The 27,526-nt window shown below is 47.4% G+C and overlaps 1 protein-coding gene across 1 annotated transcript in view; it reads left to right on the forward strand.

Annotated features, from left to right (window-relative positions):
• The first annotated feature begins 6,113 nt into the window (after positions 1-6,113).
• Positions 6,114-27,526, forward strand: part of LIMD1 (LIM domain containing 1) — a 36,148-nt gene continuing 14,735 nt past the window's right edge. Inside the window, exons 1-2 of the mRNA XM_069859990.1 lie at positions 6,114-7,435; positions 17,589-17,690. Coding sequence (XP_069716091.1) covers positions 6,328-7,435; positions 17,589-17,690 — 1,210 coding nt within the window. The 5' untranslated portion in view covers positions 6,114-6,327. The remainder of the gene's footprint in view (positions 7,436-17,588; positions 17,691-27,526) is intronic.

Consider the following 27,526-nt stretch of genomic DNA (forward strand, 5'->3'; position numbering starts at 1 on the left):
GGAGCTTTACATCCTTTTTATATTGTGATGCCCACAACTGCACACAGTACAGAAGGTGGGATGGTACCAGTGCAGAGTAAGGTGGGACAACCTCCTCCCTCGACCAGCAGCAATGCTGTGCTTGATGCACCCAAGGACACTGTTGGTCCTCTTGGCTGCCGGGGCTCACTGCTGGCTCATGTCCAACTCACCGTCAAACAGAACCCCCAGATCCCTTTCCACAGGGCAGCTCTTCAGCCTCTCACTCCCCAGTCTGTATGTATGTCCAGGGTTGCCGTGTCCCAGATGCAAAATCAAAATCCAGCACTTACCCTTGTTAATCTTCATGCAGCTGGTGATTGCCCAGCTCTCCAGTTTGTCTGGATCCTTCTGCTGGGCCTCTCTGCCCTGAAGTGTCCCTTAAAGTGTTTCTGTGAAGTGTCCGTACCACCCCAGAAAGGCAGTTTGGAAAGCTGTCCCAGTGCTGCCCTGGCACTTCTGTCCCATAACTGTTAATTAAATTACTCTTGGTGTAATTTATGGCAGAGATCATGCCCCGTAGCAGGCAATCAAACCACAACAGAAACAAAACAGCTAAGCCCAGACCCATTTCTGCCCTGGCCTCGGGAGCAGGGGATGCAGGCATCCGAGCTGCACGGTGGGGAGGCCCCAGTCCCCAGCCTGCCATGAAACTTGGGGGTTAAAGCATGTAGGCATGGCAGGGGGGAGGCAGGGAGCAGGGCAGGCCTCCTGGAGGAATGCAGAGGCGCCTGGGGCAGCGGTGGGGAGGATTAGCAGCTCCCAACCCTGCCCTGCCGCCTTCCTGCAGACTTTTCCAAGGGCAGAGGCTGAGCTTCATTTTCTCCACCTCCGCAGCATCCCTTCCAGCAGCCTGGTCCCCAGCTTGAGCCAAGATTTCCTGCTCCCAGCTCCCTCTATCCTTCCCTTTGCCACCATGCAGCCCTGTAGTTCACAGAATCACGGAATCACTAGGTTGGAAAAGCCCCACTGGATCATCGAGTCCAACCATTCCTATCAATCACTAAACCACGCCCCTCAGCACCTCATCCACCCTTCCAAGTTGCACATTTTAAGCGGAAAGAGGAGACATTTAGGTTAGATATTAGGAAGATATTTTTTTCCTGTGAGGATGATGAGGCACTGGAACAGGTTGCCCAAAGAATTCATGGATGCCCCATCCCTGGAGGTGTTCAAAGCCAGGCTGGATAAGGCTTTGAGCAACCTGATGCAGTGGAAGGTGTCCCTGCCCGTGGAAGAGGGGGTTGGAACTGGATGATCCTTAAGGTCCCTTCCAAGCAGTCTATTATTCTGGGATTTATTGAAAACCTCTATTACAAAGCCAGAGAGAGCGTTCATCATTTCCCAGTGCAATTCACTATCAAGAGTTTGGGAATGCACCTGTGCTACCTTGCGAGAGCCAAGAGATGCATTCGCTCCTGCAAGAACCAAGCCAGGCTCCATCCTGCGTTATAAATTGTTCACTCCATTTATATTCTTGCACCGAAGCCTTTATTCCTAAAGGACACCAGAGCATGTATCTCAGGCATTTCAGTGGTGTGTAATCCAGGTTTTTGCGGTAAATGACCTGCCTGGTACAGCTACAGCCCCAGGGAGGCGCAGGCACCAGGGATTAGACCTAGAAATGTCCACAGAGAAACTGGTGTGCTGCCAGCTACTGGTTCCTTGTACAGGCTTTCTTGCAAACAGAGAGTATACGATGGTTGCTTTTGGAGAGAGATGTAGATATAAAGTGTTACCCAGACACCTTCTAATCATCCTTTTCCACATACAGTCCTGCACTGTTGTTCTCCCTCAAAATCTGAGGGTGTTTTCTCCTAGGCAAACAAAAATGATGGGGGAAGGGGAGTGTGACTTTCTCCACATTTTCTCCCGCTCCCAGAGCCAAATGTGGCAGCAAAAACTAAAGACAGATGATCCTCTCCCTGCTCTCGTTCACGACTTCCCCATTTACCAGGGCAGGCAGCGCTTTGCCCCATCTTGCCGGCAGCTGCTGCACCTCACTGACCCTGCAAGGCTGTGCCACCCTGGCACAAGGCCACGGTGATGCGCCCAATAGTCCCATCGAGATGGGGCCCAAATGGGGGAACACCACTCGGGGCTACTTCTCCCCAAATTGCTGCCTCCCTCTGCCCCACAGGCAGCTGCAATTGCCACGTGGAGCAGGACTGCGTTACAAGGCATCATTTTGCATGAGTAAATGCAGTGTGTAAGCCTTGCCCACAGAAACACAAACAGATTAAATGAGCAATGTTGTTTTTTTTCTTCAAGGGACAGAGTCTAGAATAAGTTAATTCAAGCAGGCACGTAGATTTTGGTCCTGTGCTATTACAGCAACCACGGACCCCTTCACTCCTTAACAGGCATGGGCTGTAAAACTGACAGGAACTATAAAACTGTGGCACCATATCTAATTGCAGCATAAAGATCCGCCAGTCCATGTAGTATTACATCTCCAGTCTCTTAGAAAGTTCAAGTTAATCATCTGCTCGCTTGGGAATACCCCTAGACCAAGTCTCACAGAAAGAATAAATCCAAGCACGAAACTTCAAAGGTATTTTGCTGCCCAACATTTGCTGAAAGCGTTGCGAATTAAACACCGAAATGCCTTTGAATCGCTTGGCTGCGATTCCCCTTCTAAGGCGCTTGCCATCAAAGTGTCTGCTCATGCGTACGGAGCCTGGAAGGAGGCCAAGCCCGGCACGAAGGTTCTCTATCTGAAGGGCTTCAGCAGCCTTTTCCATGTTGTCTGCGTGAGCATTGTTCTGCAGACAGCTGATTTGATCCTTTGGCATAGGAAGGAAATGTACTTTACATAGCTAGTGAAGGTCAGCGGCATCCAGAGAGGCGAGTTGGCAAGAAGGCTGCTCCCTCCTCCTCTCCCGAGGTAGTGAGTGTGTCCAACTGTAAAAAGACTTACAAATGCTAGATAAAAAGTAATGGCAGAAAATGTATGCATGACCCTTAAAAAAAAAAAGAAAGTCAGAAAAAAGCCATGATCTGAGGGAAGTTACAGATTCTTCCCTGGTTTGTTTGTTGAAAGCTGAAAATAGAATCATGGATCATCGAACAGTTTGGGTTGCAAGGGACTTCAAAGATCATCCAGTTCCAAGCTTCCTGCCATGGGCAGGGACACCTCTCACTAGATCAGGTGCTCAAAGCCTCATCCAACCTGGCCTTGAATACCTCCAGGGGTGGGGTATCCATGAATTCTAAGGTAAGCAGTTCCGGTGCCTCACTACCCTCACAGGAAAAGATTCCTTCCTAATATCTAATCTAAACCTCCCCTTTCACCTTAAAACTGCTACCCCTCACGCTATCACTACAGTCCCTGATAAGCCCCTCCCTAGCTTTCCTATAGGCCCCCTAAATAGACACGTCTATTCCCCAAATACTTCTGTTCTGCTAAATGGTTTGTCTCCTACACGTCTGAAGAGCCTCATCTCGGTGTGTTTGCAGAAAAAAAAACCCAACAGGCACCATCTGAGTCTCCAATATGCTGGATAGGTGCATGCCTTCCCTTGATTAACTTTACATCCTTGGGCAAGGAGGAAGAAAGAAGGTGCAAGACTCATCTGTAATTTCCTTTGTGATTGCTCTTTGTCTGCTAGTATCACAGATTCCTCCTGCGAGTGACGCAGTGTTGGGTTTACACTCCCACCTTTATCTACCTGCTGCTCTGTTTCCTTTCTGCCATTCTCTCAGGCCATGCAAATACAGATTCAAGCAATCTGTTGCTCATTGACTCTGTACATTGTCAAAACCAGCGTTCTTGCACTAGCATCTGAGGATGCTCCTTAGACATTGAAACTTTGTTTTGGCTTCCACTGCAGCAGCTGAGCTTAACCTCAGATTCAACAGTTTCCATCAGGTCCCTCAGAAGAGGTAGTCCCTCTCGCTGTCATTCACTGGTGGCCTGAAGCTACCCCTGCCTGGCACAAAGCAGCTGCTGGGGGCCACCCTGGCCTCTCCTGGCCAGGAATTGGAGACAAATCATTTCTGCTCCAGCTAAAATGTGTCCAGCAGAGGCAGTGGCTTGCTGTGGCTTGTGTGATGGACCTCTGGAAGCAAGTTAAACCCTCCTGAACTGCTGGGGTTTGTGCAAGCTCTGCAAGTTTAGTCCCCAGGCACCCAGCTTCTCCCAGAGTGAAACAGGGATTGTGGGGCTCAGCCTGAGAAGACTGACACCCCTCTTTCCCTCATCCATATGGCAGAGGATGGCTTAGAAAGGTTTGGTAGATGGTATTACTTGGTAGATGGGATGTTTTTCTGATACTGTGTGAAAGACCCAGCACTATCAATCCCTTAGAAACTTGTCAGGCCCTGGTTAGTGGCATCACGTGCTGGGGTTCCCCTTCCCCAACTCCTGGAGACTGGGGGAGCTCCACCTGTGCTTGTCCCTGTGCTGGGATTCCTACTTGCCTAACTTCCCTAGAAACCATAAAACCCTCATCTAACCCTGTGCTATGGCTGGAATAACTTTTGTGAGTCCAAAGTTGTCAGTTATCAGCTCAAGCCTAAGGCTGTTGCTCTAGGGATGAGCAACTTGGTCCTGCTTGGAGCCTCTTTGGAGGCTCCAAACCAATTTGGGACTTGCTTTGACAGAAGACGGGAACCTGGGAACCTTTTCCAGGGGCTCACAGTACCAGGATTTTTATACACCAGGGTCCAAAACTTGCTGGAAGAGTCAGGCTGTCGTAGCTCTGGCCTCAGTAGTTGCTCGGCAGTGTTTCTGTGAGGAAACTGCTCAAAAAGAGGAGAGGATTTTTTTTTGTTTTGTTTCTGACACATTTTTGTCACAGCCCAATTTGCAATTATTAAAAGGAGTGAATTTCCACATTCTTTAACATCTGCCCCAACCTCCTGGAGCCCAAGGGAGGATAAAACAATAAGTCCTGGGAACTCAGGACACATGCCCAGGCCCACAGGCTTGGCAGCATCAGTCAATTTACCCAGAGGCACCGTGGTTCCCTATAAATGGGCCTCTCTCCCAAACACGGCAGAGATCCCATTGCATCACGCTGACCTCTGGGCACTCTCAGCTGCGTTTTGCCATGAAAGTTTTGCAACTTTCCTCCAAGCCAACAGAGGAGAGAGAGGCTGGGATGCAAAGTATAGAGTCACAAGGGTAAGTCTTTATTCATGCACAACGTGTCCCTTTCACACTACTCTGAATGTGGTTGTACACCTGGTTCTTATACTTTTCAAGGGCTCAGGTACAATGAGCTTAACATGCACATGCCACTGTCTTATGGTTTACTGATGTCATCATCATCCATCTGCTTCTTTCTTGATCTAGGTGTCCCCAGAGTCAGTCTTGCTACAGTTACTTCTCTATGATGCCAGATAAGGGGAGGGTTCATAAATGTTTTGGAGGGGTTGGGATGCTGGTGTTGTCTCAGGAGTCTGGGGCTATCCTTTGTTTTTCAGGATGGGGGCCTGTTCTTCTTGCAGTGAGCTGGGTGTCCTATGCAGCATCAGTGTCATATATATATATAAAGAAAATGTGCATTTATATGCATATAAAGAAAGTTCATACAATTTCCTACTATTAAGGTTAATTGGTACAATAATCAGGGAGTGAGATTTTACTAACAGTTTTCATAGAATCATTGAATCATAGAAAAGACCATGAAGTCCAAACGTTAGCCCAACACCACCGTGTCTGTTAAACCATCTCCCAAGGTGCCACATCTACATAATTTCCGAACACCTCCAGGGAAGGAGACTCCACCCCTTCGCTGGGCAGCCTGTTCCAGTGCTTCACCACTCTTTCAGTAAAGAATTTTTTTTCCTAATATCCAATCCAAACCTCCCCCGTTGCAACTTGAGGCTGTTTCCTCTCATCCCATCACTTGTTACGTGGGAGGAGAGACCAGCATCCAGCACACTACAACCTGCGGGGGGGGGGCTGGGGGCGTGGCCAGGAGGCGCGGGGCGGGGCCATTCGCCCCGCCCCGCGCCTCCTGGCCACGCCCCCAGCGCATTTGGCCACGCCCCCTGTCACAGCCATATAGAGTCACGTAAGCAAAGACCACGCCCCCGTTGGCCACGCCCCCTCGTGGCCACGCCCCCTCGTCCTCCCGCCCCCGCCGGGTACGGGCGCGGCGGGAGTGAGACGGCGCGGCGGGACGGACAGAGGGACGTGGGCTGAGCGCGGCGGGAAGGAGGAGGAGGAAGAAGAAGAAGATAAAGAAGAAGAACAAGAACAAGAGGAAGAAGAAGAGGAGGAGGAGCAGAAGAAGAAGAAGAAAGAGGAGGAGGAAGAAGAAGAAGGAGGAGGGGTTCATCCCACTTAAGCTAGGCAGGATGGATAAGTATGACGACCTGGGACTGGAAGCCAGCAAGTTCATCGAGGACCTCAACATGTACGAAGCCTCCAAGGACGGGCTCTTTCGGGTGGACAAAGCTGCCGGCAACAACCCCGAGTTCGAGGAGACCAGGAGGGTCTTTGCCACCAAAATGGCCAAGATCCACCTCCAGCAGCAGCAGCAGCAGCAGGAGGAGATGCTGGTGGCTGCCCTGAACGGAGTGGCCAGCTTCAGTGCCCCCCGAGCCAGCCTGCCAGTGGCAGCGGGTGCCAAGCCACCCCCCTGCTCTGCCGCCGAGGGTCCACGCGCGAGGGCGTACGATGGCGGGGAACGTGGCTTCGGCGAGAGTGGGACATGTGCTGAAGCCTCAGGGAGCCAAGCTGGGCGAAGGAGCTGGGAAGTAGAGCCGGACAGGATCCCCAGAGCAGGGAGCTCACGGCCCGGCACGTGTACTGGAGACCTCCAGCCCAGCCGTGGTGGGCAGGAGAACAGCAGCGAGGGCAGGCGAGGTGGTGGGGACCAGAGGTCCTCCTCCTTTTCACATGCCTGGACCCCCTCTGTGCCCTCCGTGGGGTCGGAGGAGGGGGTGCCAGCAGCCCTGCCACAGCAGAGGTCCTCTTCCTTCTCAGCCACCTCAGTGCCACCCGCGCAGGGGTTTTCAGGTTCTGCTGACCCCTGCGGTCCCAGGGCTGGGGGCTACCAGGGCGTCCCGCTGTCCTCACCCCCCAGCTCTGCACCTGCTGCCCCAAGCGTGGACTACCAGCACGCCACCGCCTGCCCTGGCCCAGCTGGCCACTTTGTGGCCCACGGGCAAAACCACCGATCCAACGGCAGCGGCACGACCCCGGAGCCGGGCTCCTCACGCCTGGCCTTGCGCAGGCCAATGGCTCCAGATGCTCCACAGCCACCTCTCCTGGAGGGTGCATGCGGTCCGCGGTTGGATGCCAGGCACCCGGAGAGCTCCAGCATGGCGAAGGTGAAGCTGCCCTGCCAGACCCTCCTTCCACAGCCAGAGCAAGGGCCATCGGCAGCTGAGCTGAAGCTGGAGGCCTTGACCCAGCGCCTGGAGCAGGAGATGGATGCTCGGCCAAAGGCTGATTACTTTGGTAAGGAGGCAGCGCACCAGTCGGTGTGAAAAGGGTGTGCGCTTCATTGCAAAGCGTCGCTGCAGGGTTCGCACCTGCAGGGTTGCGTGTCCCTGTACACCTGGTTGTGCTTTTTCAGTTGCTTGGGGGTTTTGTTACTTAACATTCATTTATCACAGGGAATGGAAGCTCTTCCTGCTGTGATGCTTTTTTCTTCAATCCTACCTCTTAGATTTTAAAGCAGAGACAGTGTAGCAGCTTGGGGGTGAACAGAACTGAGAGGAAGCTGGAGCAGCATCTTTTGAAGTGCCCTTCGTTGCTGGCAGGGAGGCACTTAACTTTTCTTGACAGTATTCCTGGTTCTCTGTGTCTTAAATGTATGTTTCCTTACCACGTGTGAGTGGGAAGGCTCCAGCCCGTGAAGAGTCACGCCTGTGTATGCTGCAGGCACAGAGAAGGGGGCTGAGCTCAGAGGGGGCAGTCGCAGGCATCCATCGGCAGTGACTGCTGTGGAGATGACCATATCCAGGTGCACTTGCGGGATGCCTTGAAGAATAGTTACTTGAGGAAGGGAAGGATGGTGGTTTGCCAGACTTGCCAGGATTTCCCCCTACCTCCAGGTACTGGTCCTCAGCAGCTCTGAAAGGATCAGTGCATCCTGAAAATGGCAGAAAAACAGGTGGTAGGCATGCTTCTCCCTAATTCGTAGGTCTGCAGGTAGTCCAGACTGCCACCAGAGGTTATCGCTGGTGCTTGGCAGTGGAAAGGGACCACTTACGTGTGAGGATCTCTCAATGGGAATATCAAGTGTCCTGCTGGATTAAACTGATTTACCACCCCAGGATAGCAGAAGGTCAGGGGAAAATCGAGTATTTAGTTTCCCTGCTGCACTATTTTGCAATCTAATAGCAGATCCGATAGTTCAGCTTTTGGGAGAAGGAAACCTGGAGTTGCTAGGAAGGCTGAGAACTCTGCAGTTAATGTAACGAATGATGGGAGCAGTTCTACTTTGTGGATTTGCCTCATTATTTTAGACCCACAGTCACAGAAGTGGAAGCAAGGACAAATTAATCTCTTCAGCGTGGTACAGAGGAAGGGTTTGCCTCCCAGGTTGCACAGGTGCCATTGCACAGGGTCCTGTCCGGCGGGATCAGTGGGTGGCTCAGTGGCGCTCTGCACACACAGAAGCAATTCCAGGCTTCACACCAAACTTCAGGAATGGGAATGGAGCGACCACCAAGTGCTCGGCTGCCAATTGCATGACAAAATGTATTTCTTGGCATCGGGCAGTGGTCCTCACCCACAGAGAGGGTTGTGTTTTTCGGTATCTGAGGTTGGATTCAGCCTTGTGGCAGAGCAGACGAGTTTGTTTTCTGTCACAGAGAAGCGATGTGTCAAGTTGCTGTACTCGGAGTGTTTTGGCCTGGAAATGTGTTTGGACGCTTTCTGTCTGGTGCAGGCAGCGCGCGGTTTGAATGAGATCAGGGAGACTCGTCTGGGGAGGGCCGAGCACTGTGAGAAGATGCTGATAATGAGAATGGTTGGAACAATAGTCTTGTGTCAGGCAGTGCTCAAAAGTGGGAATATTTTGCTGCCAGCAAATTTTTTTTTGGAGGCGGCATTTAGCTCCACTAGAGAGGTGTCAGGAGTCTCTAAAACAGATCGTGCTGTGTGCATCTTCTCACAGTGCTAGTAAACCAGCCAGATCCATAACTCATTCAAAGTGTGCATGGGGATGGGGTGAGAAAGCAGAGGGATACAGTCAGTGGTTAGGTTATTTTTACGTTTTTATCACAAAGTAAGTAGTAGCTTCAGGGGGGAAGCTTACATCCCATAGGAAATTTGTAGCAGCAGGAGTAATTCTTGTAGCAGACAGAGTCCGGCTGGTCAGACAGCTGAGTTACCGGTGAGACCCAGGGAGGGAGGAGAGATGGAGGCCTCCTGGTTCCCAGTGAGGTCTTTTGACATCCTCCTGGCAGGAGGTTTTATGCCAGGGTGTATCTGAGAAGTTTTGGGAAGGAGGAGGGGAAGAAGGAAAAACAAAACGCTGCAGTCTCGGCAGAGGAAGGAGTAACGTTTTGTGGAGCCTCAGCTCTGTGTGGGAGGCTCAGCAGATCTGCCCTGTGGAGGAACAAGGAGCAGGAAGGGGCAAATACTAAAGTATTTTAATTCCGGGCCTCCTCCCCCTTTCCTTCTCATCTTTATTTTCATTTATTCACAGCTCCCTTACTTCCTTTGGGGAAGCAAAGAACCCAGCTGGTCCTCTGAATCAGTCTTTGCTATGCCTCAAGCTAGCAAACTTTAGGGTGGAAAATAAATACTTTCATGCAGTAGTGGTAAAAAGGATCAACAGTTTGTTTTGTTGTGGACTTTCCCCCAGTGAAGGGAAGTTTAATGCAGCAGCAGCAGCTTTACAGTACAAGGGAGCCAGGAAATGAAACCACGACTGAAGTGCAAATGACCAAAGTGTTTTATCTAAAATGCTCTCAGCTCTCCTGATTCTGGGTGCTGCTTTTGTAACAAGGGCATTTTGTTTAAGACGGAGATGTTTGTTGTGGTAGCATGCAGTCCTTCAGTCTGTCTTGATCTGGATATTTATCATGAACAATTAATTCTGATTGCAGTAAAGGAGCTGCTTTTTCCATCACTCTGTGAAAATGAGTGTTTGTAAATGAAAGCTAGAGAGTAGGCATAACCTAGGTAGGATGCTCTGCTGAGGAGTAACAGGCAATCTTGTTGCTGTCAGCACCAGCTTGCTGTACAAAATCTGTTTGTCTGCTCAGAGAATGTGTAACAAGTGAAAGGAAAGAAGCAAACAAAGCCAAGAATTTTCTTTTTTTTTTAAATAGTGGCATATGTGTGAGCAGCATAGGCTGCACGTGTCGCTGGAGGAATTTGGGTTCTCCAAGAGCGTTTTTGAAGTGCTGACTTGATCTGTGTGCGCTGTCGAGGAGGTCATAGGGAGTCTCAGGTGTCAGCCAGGTCTTATGCCTGGGGAGAGAAATCCTGAGATGGCTCCCTGGAGAGGCTGATTCCCATTGCAGCAGAGACAAGGCCCCAGGAGGTGCTACTGGAAGACACCTTAGGTTGCATTCAGGGTTTTGGTGTACTGTTTCCAGGGAACATCCAGGAATAAGGTGCCCAAATCCCACTGATTTTCTGGGGCTTCCTGAACTTTCCTGGTCTTCGTTTGGATACACCGGCCTTCATTTCCACTTGGAGAACTGGAATATTAATTAAATAGGAGTGACTGAGGGAGTTTAGACTCCTCTCCTAACACCACTCAGTGAAAGCAAATGTTTTGGGTTAGGTGAGGTGCAGCATCCCGAGGACTGGTGCCAGATGAGTTTTCAGTTGAGAGCTGGACGGGTGCACAACCAAACCGAGCATCTGCCTTGCTGCCTGGAAGTGACCTGGCAGTGGAGAGGCCTGGCTGAGAGGCATTGGGGTCTGCAGGGAGGTTTTGCCATTGATTTTAGCAGGACCTGCAGTAGCATGCAGTTCCTTGGTCTGCAGGCACAAATGGGTGCTTTTAGAGGTGTAATGTGTAGCATCATGTTTTTACCAGTGGTCGTTTCTTGTAGCTAGGTAGAAATCTCCATCTGATGAAGACTACCTACACCCTTATCAAGAGCCTTTTTAAAAATTATTTTTTATAAATGGTTTTCTTGTTATAAGTATTTGTTAGTGTTGACTTCTGTTTTCCTCCCTGTTATTCAAAGCAGACCTGATAAGCTGCAGGAATTTTAAGAAGGCCCAAGGCATCTTGTTTTGCAGCAAAGTACTGGGGTGCTTCCCAGCAGTCAGGCAGAGACAATCTTGTAGTAAAGTCTGCAGATTTCTTTTCCTCTTGGCAGAAGCAGAGCTGTAGCTGTGTTGCTGAAACCCCGTGGAGACCTGAAACTCCAGCACCTTTGAATGGGTGTGATCAACTCGAAGGCCAGCAGTGCTCTTTTGAAATCTTGTGTGTAGTGAAGTTAGTGTCTTACTAGTGCCAAAACCACAATCAGTTTAACTTGAAGGCTGTACATACCTGTGGACTTTACCAAACCGTGATGATGATGGTGCACCAAGATGCTTCGGCATCAACAAAGGTAATTTCAAGGCTGCCAAGTGGGGAACTCCTGGTTAAAATAAAGTTCTTCTGACATTTGTTTTGTATGTGGATGATGATAATGGCATCATTTCCACTGGGAGTGCACGGAGGCGTTCCTCACTGCCTGCTCCTCGCAGAGCACCACAGCTGGAAGGAGATGCCTGCCTGCAGCGGAGAGGAGAGGGAAACAGGATGAAGCGGGTCCATGTGGAACAAGGGGAGCTGGAAGGATGACAGCAGTTGGACTAGTGGGTGTGTGCAGATTGAAAAGCTTATCTCACTGCAAGGAACCAAGCAAAAAAGTATTTGCTTGGGATACAGCTCTTCGAGATTACAGCAATATGCGCTTCTCCTCCCTTCCTCTTGGGAGATAAGCTGGGTTTGCAAGCTAAGGAAAAATCTACCAAAAAGGAAGAAAAAGGAAAGAATTGAGGCAGAGGAGCAATAGGTCTTTTGACTAGAATACTTAAAATGTCACTGACGTGAGTTTGATGACATTTTTGTGCATCTCTGGCAGTGTGTACACAACTATCTACAGCAAAGTCAGGGGTCAAGAGCATGGCATGCAAAAACAGTAGAGAAAAATTGTATTTACAAACTCTGTGGTTCTTCGGACAGGTAGTACCTGTGCATCTTTGCTACGATTGAGTGACAACGCAGTCACCCAGTGATAAATGGGGCGAAATTACCAGTTTTTTCAGACCTTCAGATTTCCTTGCAGTCAACTCTCCAGCAAGGAAAATTGCACAATAGTGGATAACAGCAAAATGAGGCACACTGTGTGTATATTAGAGTTTGTAGAAATGGCCTAGTTAAGGTTAGCCACGAGGAAGTGGTATCATGTTCTGGAGATGGTCTGAAGTAAAACCCAAAGAAGTGGGCATCACATTGCATATGGCAGGGTGAATTCTCCTTTTTTTCAGCATACAGTGTTTGAAAAATGCATGGCTAAGTGCAGGACTTGATTCTCTTAGAATAAATAGGTGGATTGGAAATGCAGAAACTGGACTTCGACGAGTCTTCTTTTGTCAGACCAAGAAGAGGAACAAGGTAAGAGGAAAGCTGGCATATGCTTTCCTTTCATCTTGTTCTCCTCTCCCACTCTGACAGGGAGGACCTTCATGAAGGTACAGCTTCTGCCAAGAGGCAGCAGGGCCTGCTTCTGGATTAGCCACCTGCATGTCCGGGCACATGGGAAAGGTGATACCAACAGTATTTACATGCAAAGGCTCTGAGAGTTTCTTCAGCATAAATCCAGTCTCCTGTAAGGAGGGGGCAAAAAACAGTTATATGTGGTGGAGAAGAGTCAAGCGGATACATGTAAATGTGGTGAGTGGAGTTAAGTAGCAGATGTAGGATAGGCTTATGCCTCCAAGTGCTGTTTCTGGTTTAGCTGCATATACGTATGCACCACCAAACTCTCCCTACATCCTGCCACTCATTCCTCTTATTCAAGACCAGATTGACATGACAAGGAAATCTCACCACTGAAGGAGCACAGCAACACATTTGGCCCTTTAAAATTAAATGACAGTCTTAGCAAAACCAGTCAGGAGCATGTGTAGGAAAGCTCAACTGTTCTGGCTGCTGCTGAGAACAGGGATGCTGTTGAAAAGAAAGGGAAGCTGCTAGAAAACAACCCCACAACTGTGTTCTTGGTTTGTAGATAGATGATGTCTGGCGTGTAGAAATAAATCATACTGATCAGTCCCAGAAAATGCTGCAGTTCAGCGTGGTTTGCCTTGAATTTTTAGTGAGTGGGGTATGATAAGTAACTGAACCTCTTCTGGTGAGTGTGAAATAGCAACACTTGGAGGAAAAAAAGTATCCCTAAAGGCTTTGAGTGCAGCGATAGATGGAAATGCACTTGTTGAACTTGGAGGGTGGGACTGACATTTCAGACTGGGTGCTGGGTTCGCTTTCATTTCTGACAGCCCTTAAAGTCTGCATCAGACTCGTTTGATTTTGTGAGCTGAGGCTGTTCCCAGGTCACCCTCCTTCTAGTTTGCAGTGCTGAGATGGGGTACAGCCAGCACCAGGCCGTGGCTTACAGGGCATGTTTTCGGTCCCAGCTCTGCCCCAAAGGTCCCTTTGTTCAGGCACTCGGCTGCAGTGCGGGTGGTTGGTTGCCGCTTGATGTGAAAGGGAACAGAGAATTCTTTGTTGTCCGGGGCCAGGCTGCCCTGCCGGCAGAAATTGAGCCGAAATCAGCAATTTCCATCCCTTTCCCTTTGCAAATGTGGCTACCATTCTGCCCATGCACCCAAGCATGAATTTACCAGCACTGTGCACGTGCGTCCCTTTGGGCTTGTCATCCTGGTGGCAAAAGGGAAACCTTGTATTTCTCCTTAATAACTCCTTAACAATGTCATCTGAAGTTAAAAATTGTAATGTTGGAGGGGATATCTGCTCAGATAATGCTTGCATAAGATTTATGCTTGCATAAGCACTTGTTACGTGCAGCAAAGTAATTGAGGACAGGAATCGGGAATCTTGCTGAGCTGTGGCTACTCAGGATCCCTCTGCTTCAAGCTGAGGACAGAATTTTTTGCTAAAAGCTGCTCTGTTTCAAGAAAACTACACAGACCTGCTGGTTAGCATCAGCGGCATGTGGGACTGGACTGATGCTACTGACATTTTAATTTTGTGCCCTGGCTATCAGAAAGCACGCTCAGCACTGTTTCGGGAAGTAGTTGCGGAGCTGGCATGGAGTGAGGTGCAGAGCTTGTTTTGCAGCAGGATGGGCTTGGATGTCACCTGTGCTGCGCTGCCTTTCATCAGGTTGGCTTCACACACATGTTGCCGAGCTCAGTGACTGACTGCCATCAGCAACAGGTATTGCTTTTTCCTTACACAGCCTAAGCCAAAAGAACAGGATAATTGTGGCAGCAGGGAGTGAGCAGAAAGGAAAAATCAGTAACAAATTACCTTTTTATCCCCTTTCAAACTGGGAGAACTAAGAGACAAACACGAAGGCTCAAGTATGTGGCTTAAAATACTTCAGAATAGTATATTTGACAGAAGTAAAGACTTATTTCTAGAATAATTTCAGTTGCTACCAAGATGTAATTGGCTTTCAAGTAAGATTTAGCAGATACAAGTAGAAATATAAACTATAAACAGACTTGCCATCATGCCATTTTTCAGTTGTCAGCCTTGCCACAGAACATCTATAAATATTTATAACATGGCTGGCTATTAGAGAATCGGGTAATTGAGTGCACTATAGTTTTTACAGACATCGGCAACAATTTCTTTCAAAGCTCTTTCATTCTATAACTTTATTTTCCATGTTTTAAGGACCTAAATATTTAAAGAAGTTGATAAAATGGTTAAGCAGGGGATGAAGCAGCAGAGTGTGTACTGAGAGATGAGGCAAGGGCAAAGGATGGTGGAGACAGTGAAGAGGCAGGAGGCGGAGGAAGGTTTGGAGAAGGATGCAGGATCTAGCTGGACTGTCTGTCTTGGGAAAAACATGGACAGTGCCTACGCTCTGAAGCTTAAATGGGAAGGAGAGTACACAGCAGTGGCAATTTCTGCCCTCTGTGGGATTTGTATTAGGGTATTTTATAGTGACTTCAAAGGCCTGCCAGCATCCTTACCATGCACTGCGCCTGTACGCAGCTGCTTTGCCTTCTGCTGCCTGCTTCTTCTTGCTGCTCATACATATTCAGTGTTACTCAACTGCTTTCTGGAAAGGAGGAAGTCAGAGCACACTTGTGATTTTTTTCTGGAGCAGGAGCTTATTGGCACAGAGAAGGGAAAAATGCACCACTTGCAGTGCAATAAATACATCAGTTCTGTGGGTAGCCTGGTGAATGTCATGGAAAGAAGGCTTTGAGCAGCAAAATCAGCAGGTTTTCTGCTCTCAGAACTTTCCATTCAGCATTGTTGTAGTCGAGGGAATGTGTGAGGCAGCTGTTACTCTTGTGTCAGATGATTGTACAGCATCTCAGGTTGCCACTGAACGTACACATTCCTGGGAGAACACATCCATTTAAAAAGCCAAATTTTCTTATCTTTGTCTTGTCTTTTCTTCTTCTTTTTTTTTTTTTTTGTAATGCCTGCATGATTTATCTTTTGCTTTCTTGAAATGTTTCTTTCAATAAATAACTGAAATAAATCTGCTCGGTTTTGCTAACTTGGTGCCAGTCTGTGTGCTGGACTGGGCCTGCAGCCAAGCTAGCTTTTCAGTTCAGGCCTGATTTAGATGGCAGTAACTAATTATTCTCTCCCGCCTTCTCTCCAGGTTTGTGTCACTTTGGACTCTGGCTCCAAGTGCAGAGTGGGGCTTGTAGCAGTGCTAGGATGACTTTGAGCATGCTTGTTGAATGCACACAGGCAGCTGCAGCACAGAGAGACAGGTCTGCTCAGGGAGAATGAAGTATCTGCTTTTCAGCAGCTGTGTGTGTGCTACTACAAAGGACTGCTGAGCGTTTTTATCCTGGTAGTGTAAAAACTGATGGACACAACTATTGGCTGCAGGAAGAAGTTGTTAACCACCCCGGGACAGCCTGTGTGATGCTGTTGGAGTTGGGAGTTACTTTTCAGTGCATTGGGCTTCTTCCTAACTTTCACCCAGAGTTTCCAATTACTCTCATGTTTCTGGGTCCCTGAATAAAATGAGGTCTTGTTAACCACAGCATAACTAAGGATCTCCAGCAAGGTGATGCTGTCCTTCTTCTTGGGCCAGAAGGAGAAAGACATGTCTGACAGTCGTTGCTCCAGGGAGGTTAAGAGTTGGGTGAATAAAACTGAGCAGCATTAGAAGGAGAGACCTGGAGGCAAAGACACGTAGAATGGTTTGGGTTGGAAGGGACCTTAAAGATCGTTTAATTCCAACTCCCCCTTCCTCTAGGTCAGGTTGCTCAAAGCCTCATCCAACTTTGAACACCTCCAGGGAACACTTCCACAGGGTTGCCACAGACCAGACACAGAAACACATCTTTTGTTTTTCCTTCACACTGTCTTTTTTGGGTAGATCAGTGTTTGTTTGTTTAAACACTGATTGAAGTTGCTTATTTAGAGGTAGTTAAAAGGTTGATGCTGCTTTAAAACCAGTCTGTCACAATCACAGGGTAGTGTCTGAAGTGAGTCAACTGGCTTGATGTGTCATTTTCCTTGGAAAAGGACTTTCTCTCCCCCACCACTGATGGTAGTTTTGGGCAGCCTCACTGCATTTCTTCCTGCAAGGCAGAGGAAGCAGATACTGCTAGCAGATGCCGTCAGGGGCATGAAACAGGTCTTTAGGTGATGGTGGTGTCAGCAAAGCTTGGGTGTGAGAAGCAGCTTGGGCTTCCCCTTGGGACTGCTTATAGCCAGAAGCTGATCATGGGTGCAGCCCTGACTACCTTCACCCCAAGGGTCACCTGAGAGTCAGCCCCTCCTTGTGCCACCACCACCAGGTATCCTCTCCTTAAAATTGACTTCTTTCTTGCCTTGTCCTGCAAGAAGTGAGAATGTCGGGGCAGGATACATACTCTGTAGGTAGTGGCTGCGTCAGGGGTCTCTTCAGATGTGGCTGACAGAGGGAAGACACATAGGTGTCAGATAGTCACTCCAGCTCTGTTTTGGTGGGAAATCCTGAGGGCTTTCAACAGACATGAGTAGGGTTTGACATTGCTGAAAATTTTAAAGGGCTAAGTGAAGAGTTGTGTTTTCCTCACACGGGTTACAAGCAACAAGCTTCTTTTATGCAATAAGCAGCAGAAATGATAGGTCTGTGAACAGCCCTGAGCACCACTTACTATCACCCAGGTTTTTGGGAGGTCATTAAGTGGTTTTAAGTGTATATAAAGTGTGAGGGAATGAATGCGTGACGGAAGGCGGTGTCACTGTAGACAAACAGGGCTGTTGTCTGGTTTACTTTTTTGCAAAAGGCTTTCGCTATGAAGGTTTGATGACTGTCATGACCACTGTTAACAGCATCTCTCAGAGTGGGTGACACCGATGTCACCTACATCTTATGGCTACAATGAACTGCCCGGTCCTCAGCTGTTGAGGAATAGTCACCCAGCCAATGACCCAGCCACCCCGCCAGGTTGCACTCCTTATCTCTGTCTCCTCTCTCTCTTCCAGGTACCTGTGTGAAGTGCAGCAAGGGAGTATATGGAGCAAACCAGGCTTGCCAGGCCATGGGCAACCTCTACCATGACAGCTGCTTCACCTGTGGAGCCTGCAGTGAGTACTCCCTGCCTTGCCAGTGCTATTGGAGCAGGGTTCTACGGCAAACTCTTCGGTCTTAACTTTTTTCAGGTTTAGAGGAGGGAAAAAAAGAAAGTCGTTATTGAATTATCTGCTAGCTTATTCTGAACAGATTCTTGCAAAGCATGTAGAAAAGATACTTTGGATTGTGCTGGCAGTCTGCCTTCTAGTATGGGGGATGTTTGTTTTCATTCCTCTGCCCCTCTGTTACAGATACGTTTGGTTTTTAGCTTATAAATGTGTTGTTTAAAAGTGGCGGTGAATATGCCTTATCTGGCATTTACGGTCTTTTTATTTGTCACATCAGATTTACAGCCATTCTTGACTTAAAGGACAGCTGCTGGGCCAGCGTTGTGCTGAGAGCACAGGTAGGGTGTGAATATCGTCAGTGGGCTCTGGAAATGCTGAGACACCTTTTCAGAAGGACCGGCTGCAGGGTCAGTTCAGTCACAGTGTTTCCTCTGTGTGAGTTACCATTACTGGCTGCAATTGTTTTGCCCTTCTGAGGGACCTTCGGTCAAAGCATCTTACATGCAGAAATTACGCAGGTTACACGTATTGCTTGCTCGTTCTCCGGAGAAATTGAGCCATGCCCCAAGATGAGGAGCGTATCTCTGCCAGCTTGCTTTCTGGTTATTGCAGGGAGGGAGCAAGTTATTGTGCTAGAGGTATCAGGTTGGAAGCAGTGATGTCAAGCCCTGTGAAATCTGCCTGAGAAGAGGGGTAAATAGTTCAGCTGGTCCCATCAAGCTCCCTGCCACTTGTCAGACCCACATGTGAAGCTTGCTGGAGCTTACGGTGTGCTGCAATGTGTTGATCCTCCTGAGCAGCTCTTTGAGGAGTTCTGTGATGGAGCTGGGGTGAGGAACAAACCACTTGATTTCAAATTGTGGCTGTATTTGTAAGACAGTGGTGTTTCTATTTTGTTGTGTTTAGTCCTAGGGCTAGTAGTGTATTTTTAGAAATATAGCTCCATATGTGGTACCAGTAAAAATAATAATAATCCATCTGATGCTTTTGTATATATTGGTTTGTTTCTCCCAGATAAGCCTAGGCTTTTTCTCCTGCATTGTATTTAGAGTTGTAAACTCATCGGGACTGCATGTGTTTTATTTGGAATCGTAAAGTGGGAATAAATATAGAAAGATGGGTGTGCTTTTTAATAATAGCTGAACCTTGAACTCCACTCATTTCCCAGCTGTCCCACACCAGCTGCCTTGCCTCACCTATGTTTTCAGTAAAGCACTTCCCTATCATCTGACTGAAGATGGAAAAACTAGAAAGGAAAAGGTGGTGTCTGCATGTCATGGCAGTTTCCTAAGGGCTCAGAAGTCAGCAGCTAACTCTTTTGTCCTCTCTTATAAATTAATTGGAAATCTTCTCCTTTAGAGAGGATTCCTGGCTGCTGCCGAGGCTTTGCTTCAGGGACCTCTTGCCCTGCATGACCAGACGGCCTCTGAACTGCCCTTGCATGAAAAGCTTCTGTTAAAAATAATCCAGCAGCAGGTTCTAGCTGTCTTAAATTTCTAAAATTAATACTGTGCAACTGGTGCTTTAGAAAGAAATACTTTTGATTCTCCTTTTAGAATGGGTTTTGCCATCTTTAGTTGGAGACCAGTGCCAGGGAGATACATGTGACTGCAGAGGTATCAATGGTTACTTCTGTTTATGTTTGTTTGTGTGTGGTTGAAAAATAGCTTAATTCTGTTTATAATGAGGGGGGTTGGCAAGGACTGAAATAGTAACTATTTGCTGCTTTTTCTAAAAGGCAATCCTTACCAGAGGTTTGGAATGCAAGTTGAAAAGGTTTGGGTGTCAGGTGAGACTAGAAGGGTGGAAAAAAACGTTTAGCAAAGTGAAGCCCATTTTCTCTCTCATCCAGGCTGTAACTGAGGAATCTCTTTGGAGATATGCTGGAGCAAAGGGTTTCAAATCAAAAGCGGAAAAAAAAAGAAGTAGTAAATCATTGAATGACTTGGAAAGGACTCTAAAGATCATCCAGTTCCAACACCGCTGTCATGGACAGGAACAGCTTCCGCTAGACCAGCTTGCTCAAAGCCCCATCCAGCCTGGCCTTGAATACCTCCAGGGTTGGCGCATCCATGAATTCTCTGAGCAACCTGTTCCAGTACCTCACAACCCTCAAAGGAAAAGATTAATTCCCGATATCTAATCTAAATCTCCCCTTTTTAAGCTTAAAACTGTTACCCCTCCTATCACTGCAGTCCCTGATAAAGAGCCCCTCCCCAGCTTTCCTGTAGCCCCCTTTCAGGTACTGGAAAGCTGCTGTAAGGTCTCCCTGGAGCCTTCGCTTCTCCAGGTTGAACAAGCCTTACTCTCTCAACCAGTCCTCATAGGAGAGGTGCTCCAGCCTTGTGATCATCTTTGTGGCCTCCCCTGGTCTCGCTCTGACAGATCCACATCCTTCCTGTGGCGAGGACTCCAAAGCTGAACACAGGACTGAAAATGCTAGTTAAAAAAAAAAAAAAGAAAGGAGAGGAGCAATAATAATATTTCTCTGAGTAGAAAATACTGTGTTTCCATATGAGATGTAAAAGGGGAATGGAAGCCACAGGACTATAAACGAGAGCCTCATTTGGCTTATTGTGTGCAGAAGAGTCCTTACACATGGAAGCTCAATCCTTGCCATTGGGACAGTGTTTGTACTGAGATGGGAGCTGGATGCAGCAGTGGCTAGCATGGGTGGATGGATGGATGGATGGATGGATGGATGGGTAGATGGATGGATGGGAGGTCGGGTGATGTGATGGCATGGAACTTCTGGTACTCTACTCGAAGGAGAGCGGTGCCAGAGGGAGGCCTCTGTGACAGTGCTGTTTCTCTCACATGCAGTTACCTCTGCAAAGCAGCAAGGCTCGTAAGAAACCCTCCAGTACACGGGGTGGTTTCCTGCACTGCCACTGTGGTCTGCAGGGCCCGGCGTGCAGGAGGAGTTTGCTCCAGGGCATTGAGAGGCACAGGGAGGGTGTTTGTGGTTCCCCCCGGCCAGCAGCATGCTCTGCTGCCTGGTGTGCCATACTTGTGAAGGCGTAGCTGGACTGGCTTTCTGATTCATCAAACCTCTTCACACTGCAGCTGCTTGACTGACGCCTGGGGTGGTACATGCCGTCCTGCCCTGCGCCCAGGGAGGAAATGTACCCGAGGGGAATCCCCCATTTCTGGGGCTGAGATCCTTTCCTAGTCCCCTGCACCATCAGCCACAAGGTGAATGAAGGACGCACAGCCCTGCCGTTACCCAGAAAGAGCTCGTGCCTCTCTGCAGGCTTGTCGACGTCTGTGTTACTGCAGTAAACGTGGTGAGACCATTTTATCTGCCAGAAAAATAAATATTGGTCCAGACGGTGTTGTCTGTCTAGCTGCAAAGCACATCTTCAGCAGCCTATGTGGAAACTCTGGTTTCCAGCTGAAAAGTAAGTATTGCTTTTAATGTCAAGTGGAGTTCATCTTGGACACTGTCCAGTATAGTCTTGTCTTTGAGAAGCCAAGGTTGCTCATGTTTGCAGTCCTAAAATTTCTGCTCTGGTGGATTGCTGAATATCTCTGCTCCAATAAATAAAATAGACAATATTACCTATTAAGGTAAAGCATATTGTCCTCCAGATATTTATATCTGCTGTCCTGCTGTTTTAATTTTAGTGACGATTTCTACTTTCGCTTGTAGTTGGATTTGTGGCCAAGTGTGCATTAGTGCCTCAGATACAGAAAACTGTGAGGGTCTAAGGAGGGGAGGGGGCTGATACCTCATGGTGCCAAATTTCCTACACCCTCTGTTTCCTGATACACATAAATTCAGAGAGAAATGATAAAGCAGTTTGTTGAGCAGAGCTATGAGTAAGTTACAGGGCTCAGTTGTCAGCAAAGAAAAAAAAAGAAATACTGTTTTATCTGAGCCACTGGCATGTAATGCAGAAAATTTGGCTTAGAGGTCAAAACAACAGATTTAGAATGATTGCTTTGGCATAAATGTCTCATTTATCTTCTTGTTTGTTACAGGGCAGAGGCACAAACAAGGCAGCAAAAAAGCAGGGAGAGAGAGGAAAAAACTTTGGTCTTTTTCTGCAGGATTAGTAATAAATTATATTTGCTTTAGAGGAGGGCTGTGAAAGTAGGTTAAAAAAAAAAAAAAGTCCTCAAAACTCATAGGGCTGTTTCCTGCAAACTCAAGGTGTCTGTTTCCGTCTTGGGGTTGGTTTTTTTTTGGTCTGTTGGACAAACAGTTGTAATTATCAAATGGTTTGTTACTCATTAACCATTTAAGTTGAATCACCTGTTTATACACAAAAAAAATGCTGATGTTTCCAGGTCTTGATATTTATTATGTAGATAGTAAGGAAACCTTATAAATGATGCAGATTTAGCTAGACAGTGTGACTCTAACCTATTGTGGTGTTTTAGTGTTTTATCTAGGGTTCAGCCAGGCTTATACCCAGCTGTTGCAGATTGCCTGGAAAACAGACCTTTTTAGCTCTACTAGCAGCATAATTTAGAATATAAGGGAACTTGTACTCAGGCCGCTTGATCCTCAGAGGAAATCTGAAAGCTAAAAAAGTGCAAGGGAAGTGTCAGAGATGACTGTGAAGGAAATCAGTAGGCGAGGAAGGAAGTCAGAAAGAAAGAACTGATTGCAAGGTGGTTCAAAGGAGAGTTTGATGTTGAACTGCAGCAGAAGGTCCAGAATGAGGACCAGGTTTTGACCCCTTATTACAAAGAGGTGGAAAACTTGTAGCTTTGCCAGATGACAGAATTCGACCTTTGACACATCTACATTACTACATTACTTTCTTTTTTTTTTTTTTCATTGTAAGCTCAGATTAATGTTGATGTCTGTGTAAGAGCAACAGGCTGCTGTTCCAGTGGCAGAGTTTGAAATTACACGAGCTGGCAGTCTCTTGCCACCCTCTGGGCATATGTATGGGCTTTTTTTTTAAATATTTCACAGTGTAGTTGTGTTTAAGGCTGTCAAGGGTCATTTACTGAACAAAGTGTCTGAGGTATCAAAGCAGTGTATCTGCGAGTATGGCAGTCTGCTTGGGCTAATTAGCCTTGCTGCAGTGATTATAAAGCATAGCTATTTAAAGCCATGTAGCTCTTGGTGTCTTTAAGATAATAATAATGTTGAATAAGCATGCCCCATACTTGTATACAGCCACTGAAGCAACAGGGCTGTGTTTTTTATTAGTATCACTAAATAACTCTACAAGTAGAGGCATCACCTTTTCTTGTGAGTGTGACTTAATCCCAGGTTGTAGGACAGACAGCCTCACCAAGTGAATTTCCATGTGGCACGTGTATGTGTAAGGTTAGCTTCAGATGCAGAATCTACCAGTGCTTCTAGTGGAGACAGAATTTACTGCTTGTAATTGGAAATAAAGCCACTATACGGATCAACACGTGTGAGAAATGTGCAGATCTTCAAAGCAGCGCGAAGTAGTTCTGGTAATCCTTCCTCAGCCTCTCTTTAACAAAACTATCATGCAAGAGTCCATGTAGTAAACCATTTATTTTTCTCACCAATAGTAATCCCAGAAAAGATTCAGCCATGCCTGGCTTTACTGACAATTTGGGAGACTGAGGAGGTATCAGTTATTACTCCAATCTAAAATGCTGCTTTGTTGTTGCTGACTTTTTGACTTCAGTCTCCTACCTTGCTGGTGAGGAATCCCCACTGTTTGGCACAAGAAGTGCTTGCCATAGATGAGAAATGCCAGAGCAGTTTTCACGGCAGGGTGACAGTCCTTGTTCCTCTCCTGGACAGATTTCAGGGCGGTCGTGCTTTAGGGTCTGAGCTGAGGGGGCTTTGGTGTGGTCCACGTAGGTATCCCTGCTGGAAAGGTGCAAGTGTTCAGCTCACACACAGGAGACGCATAGAGGGTTTTATCAGTACACTAGTAGTTTGAGTCAATTGCATTAGTAGTAGTTTGAGTCATTGCAAATGTTTCAGTGCTGGCTGAAAGTCTGAAATCAGTAGGAGAATGCGAGGAAACAAATATTGAAATCTTTAATGGAATGTATTTCCAGTATTTGTGGTCTTTTTGTTTTATAATTTCATCTTCAAAGTGCTGGGTTTTGTTCAGAACAGGCATAGGATTAATTGTACTATTAAGATTTTAGGGGGTTCCTTACAGTTTTTCAATGGTACCTATAAATAATGTTCTGAGTAGTGGCTCAGTAAGCAGTGATGCCTCTTCCACACCTAGAGAAATCTAAATATTGCTCTCTTGTATAGTTTGGATGCAAAGTTTCATTCACTGGAGACACAGAGATTGCCTCCCCCTCCTTCATTCTCTGAGCGTCTGCTTATTTCAATGGCAACTGGTGGCTGATGGGAGGCCAGCTCTGATGGCTGCCTAGGTTTGGTGTCTTTTGGGGAACAGGGCAACCATCCTCGGGGTGATGCAGAGACCAGCTGGACGCTAGTTTGAAACCTGATACCTCAGTGGGGACTCACTGGATTGTAGCACTGCTGTGTCCCTGGTGACTTCATCCTACTTCAATTTTGAACCTTCTAGGCGTTTTCCCTAAAAAGACAAACATCTGAGTGTCTTCTTGCAGCAGTTTGCCGTCAGCAAAGGGAAAGGTGTTGCTCAGTTGTGTGGCTTATTGTGGTTTCACAGTGTTTCTGCCTTCACCTGTGGTTGCCGTTAGAGGTGGCTGACCTTTTCTTACATGTGCCAGAGCACGCATGGTTTTGGCTTTCAGGCATCAGATCATTTTCTCAGAGCTGGGTTTTGGGGATTTTTTTTTACTGCCTCAAATGTGTGGTGAAAGCACGGAAGGCGTTTTTTTGCAATTTTACAATCTGGCTGATATAGCTGTCAGAGAGACTGAACTTCTTAACAGTAATGGAGCTACTGTGTCGTGGTGCAATTTTTTTCTAAGAGACATTCTGTCCTCCTGCCCACGGTTTCACCAAAGCTTTGATCTGACCTGAGGTGTCTGCTGGTTGATCACAATCTGAGCTTACCTGACTCCAATCTGCTCTCTCTTGCAGCCCTGATTCAAGAGCAGATTGGAAATATTGATGCTTCTGTGTCAGACCTAGTGCTGCATTCGTCTGTAATGGTAGCCAACAGAAATAGCACAGATGGCAGGAATTAAAAAGAGTACTTTGATGCTCAACCGAGCCTGCTGTGCGTGGTAGTACCTGTCAGCAAAGTCAGTATCCATGGAGGGCTCCAGAAACACGTGTGGGTCTCGTGTGCTGCTGAACCATGGGCAGCAGGGATCTGTGTACAGTGTCAGGGACTTCTGCCTGTGCCCATTGTGCTGCTCATAGGGTGTCTGTGGACTGGAGTAAGATTTTCTATCCAAACCCCCTCATACTTCCACATGGGCTAAATAAAAACTGGGGAAGGACTGAGCCACCCAGGACTGAGGAGGAGCTCATTTTGATCCCTAGCAGCTAGACATACGGTGTTTCCAGCCTCTGTCCCACTAGTGTTTAGGAGGTTACATCCAGTGATTCCAGAAACTGAAATCCTTTTGTATTTAACCTGCCATTAGTAATCCCATGTCCAAAGCTATCTTACAGCTGTTGCACTGTAAGAAGGACTGATGTTTATAATGACAGAGGCCTCATGTTGTCAGTGTGTAAGGAACCCAGGAGCAGCTGCTGATCTCCAGTAATTCTCACCCATCTGCTGTGGAGATACTACAAGGAGCTCCATGGTGCTTAGATAAATGATGGGTGAGGTCCATGCTGCTTCCCCAGCAATGCAGGATCCTGGTTGTGCATCTCCATAGAGCACTGGGATCTGGATGTGTCTCTGTACCATATAGAATCATAGAATCACCAGGTTGGAAAAGACCCCCAGGATCGTCGAGTCCAACCATTCCTATCAATCACTAAACCATGCCCCTCAGCACCTCATCCACCCGTCCCTTAAACACCTCCAGGGATGGTGACTCAACCACCTCCCTGAGCAGCTTGTTCCAGTGCCCAATGACCCTTTCCATGAAAAATTTTTTCCTAATGTCCAGCCTGAACTTCCCCTGGCGGAGCTTGAGGCCATTCCCTCTTGTCCTGTCCCCTGTCACTTGGGAGAAGAGGCCAGCTCCCTCCTCTCTACAACCTCCTTTCAGGTAGTTGTAGAGAGCAATGAGGTCTCCCCTCAGCCTCCTCAAGAGCTATCCCTTGTCTTTGAACATGAATTTGTGACTCCATTGTCCTTTTAATAAATAATGGAAAAGCAACTTCAAAAGAGAAAGTTTGGTCCAGGTCCCCAGCAAGTAAATGATGCATCTCCCGACATCCTCCCTGGGCTGCTGCAAGTCCCTTGTAACCCCCTATCTGTGTGATCTTAAAAGGAAAGAGCTGTCATTTGAGAAAATGATGGGCAAAAGCTCTAGCACCCTGGGAGTGCAGCCTGGTGGTATGCCTATTATCAGCTGCTGAGCAAAGTGTGTTTATTTTAGCACAAAGGCACTGGTGACTAAGCTTGAAATATTCTGAAATCAGTGTTTAAATGACCTCGAGGTCATTCTAAAGGGCCTGCAGCTAAACAGCTTGGACAGACGTGTTAGTGATGAGCATAAAACTACAAGGCTCAAACCTCCTGACAGGAAGAGAAACAGAAAATCTTGTAACATTGAGTGAAGGTGATAGGGTTGAAATGCCAAAGAATTCTAGTTGTCTGATTTTTTTCAGATGAGAGATAAGCTAAATACAGGGAAAAACGAAAGTGAAATAAGGTCAGAACAGCACCAATTGATCCTGAAAGCAGCAAGGTATGCATTAATATTCCTGGGTTTATCAAAGAATATTGTCACTGTAGTTGTCATGATACATATTTAAAGTGATGCACATTAAAGCAGGTAGTAATCAATATGTGATTCCTTTTATGCCATTTAAGTCCTCAATCCTTCCATTCACTGAAATTATGACAGCATCTCTGTGTTAAAGCAAAACCTGTGCCAGCTTCTGCAGGCACACTTTCAGAAGTATCACTTTTGAGAGGGACTTGTTTAATGTAAAGCACTGTCCCATGACAGGGAGCTCAGTGCAGGGACAGAAGTTGCTGCCGCCCTTCTGTGCTCTGTGGGACAGTCCCAGCACGGTTTGCTTTCCTGGTGTGGCTGCAACCAGAATGTACATTTCCCAGCTCCACTGGGACAGTCACCAGCACAGCCTGCGGAAGTGAGCTTTCCCTGCATCTTGCTTTCCTATATGTATGATGAGATGCTTCCTCACCTCAGAGGGGTGGTGGAAGGTGAAGTTCCTCCTGATGTAGGCAGGGAGAGGCTGAGAGCAGCAGAGATAGAAATTAGCTCTTTTTGTGTGCACCATTCCCACAGCAGCTGCAGGGGTACCTGGTTACTCACTTTTTTGGCAAATCTCCACTTACACTTCTGCCAGGGGCTTAAAGACAGTAGTGGAGAGGAGCTAAAAATAGTCAAAATGACCACTTCTTTCCTAAAGAAAGTAACTATATCATCCCGTCCTTTCTCTCAAAGTGCTCTTGGTGTCAGTACCTCTTCATGGGCTCACATAATGCCAACATCCAAATTGTAAATCCTTTATATAGGGGTTTATCCCTCTGCAGAATGAGCTTGCAGCAGAAGCCCAGACAGCACACCGGCTGTGGAACCTCCTGTGAAGGTCTGTTGCCATCAATCTTTACCTGGTAATGTCACAGGGTTAAAAATATCCTGGGTGCAGAATGGCCGGTAAATGCTGGTTTTGTCACCATGGAAAAATGATATGGTGGCAGCAATCCAAACCTCATCCCCTCTGCTGCGACGGCTGCTGTCTGTGCACCAACCATCATGCAAAGAAGTGTCTCCTCACTGCA

This window comes from Phaenicophaeus curvirostris, chromosome 6 (assembly GCF_032191515.1).
Source record: "Phaenicophaeus curvirostris isolate KB17595 chromosome 6, BPBGC_Pcur_1.0, whole genome shotgun sequence".
In the NCBI taxonomy this organism is placed as follows: domain Eukaryota; kingdom Metazoa; phylum Chordata; class Aves; order Cuculiformes; family Cuculidae; genus Phaenicophaeus; species Phaenicophaeus curvirostris.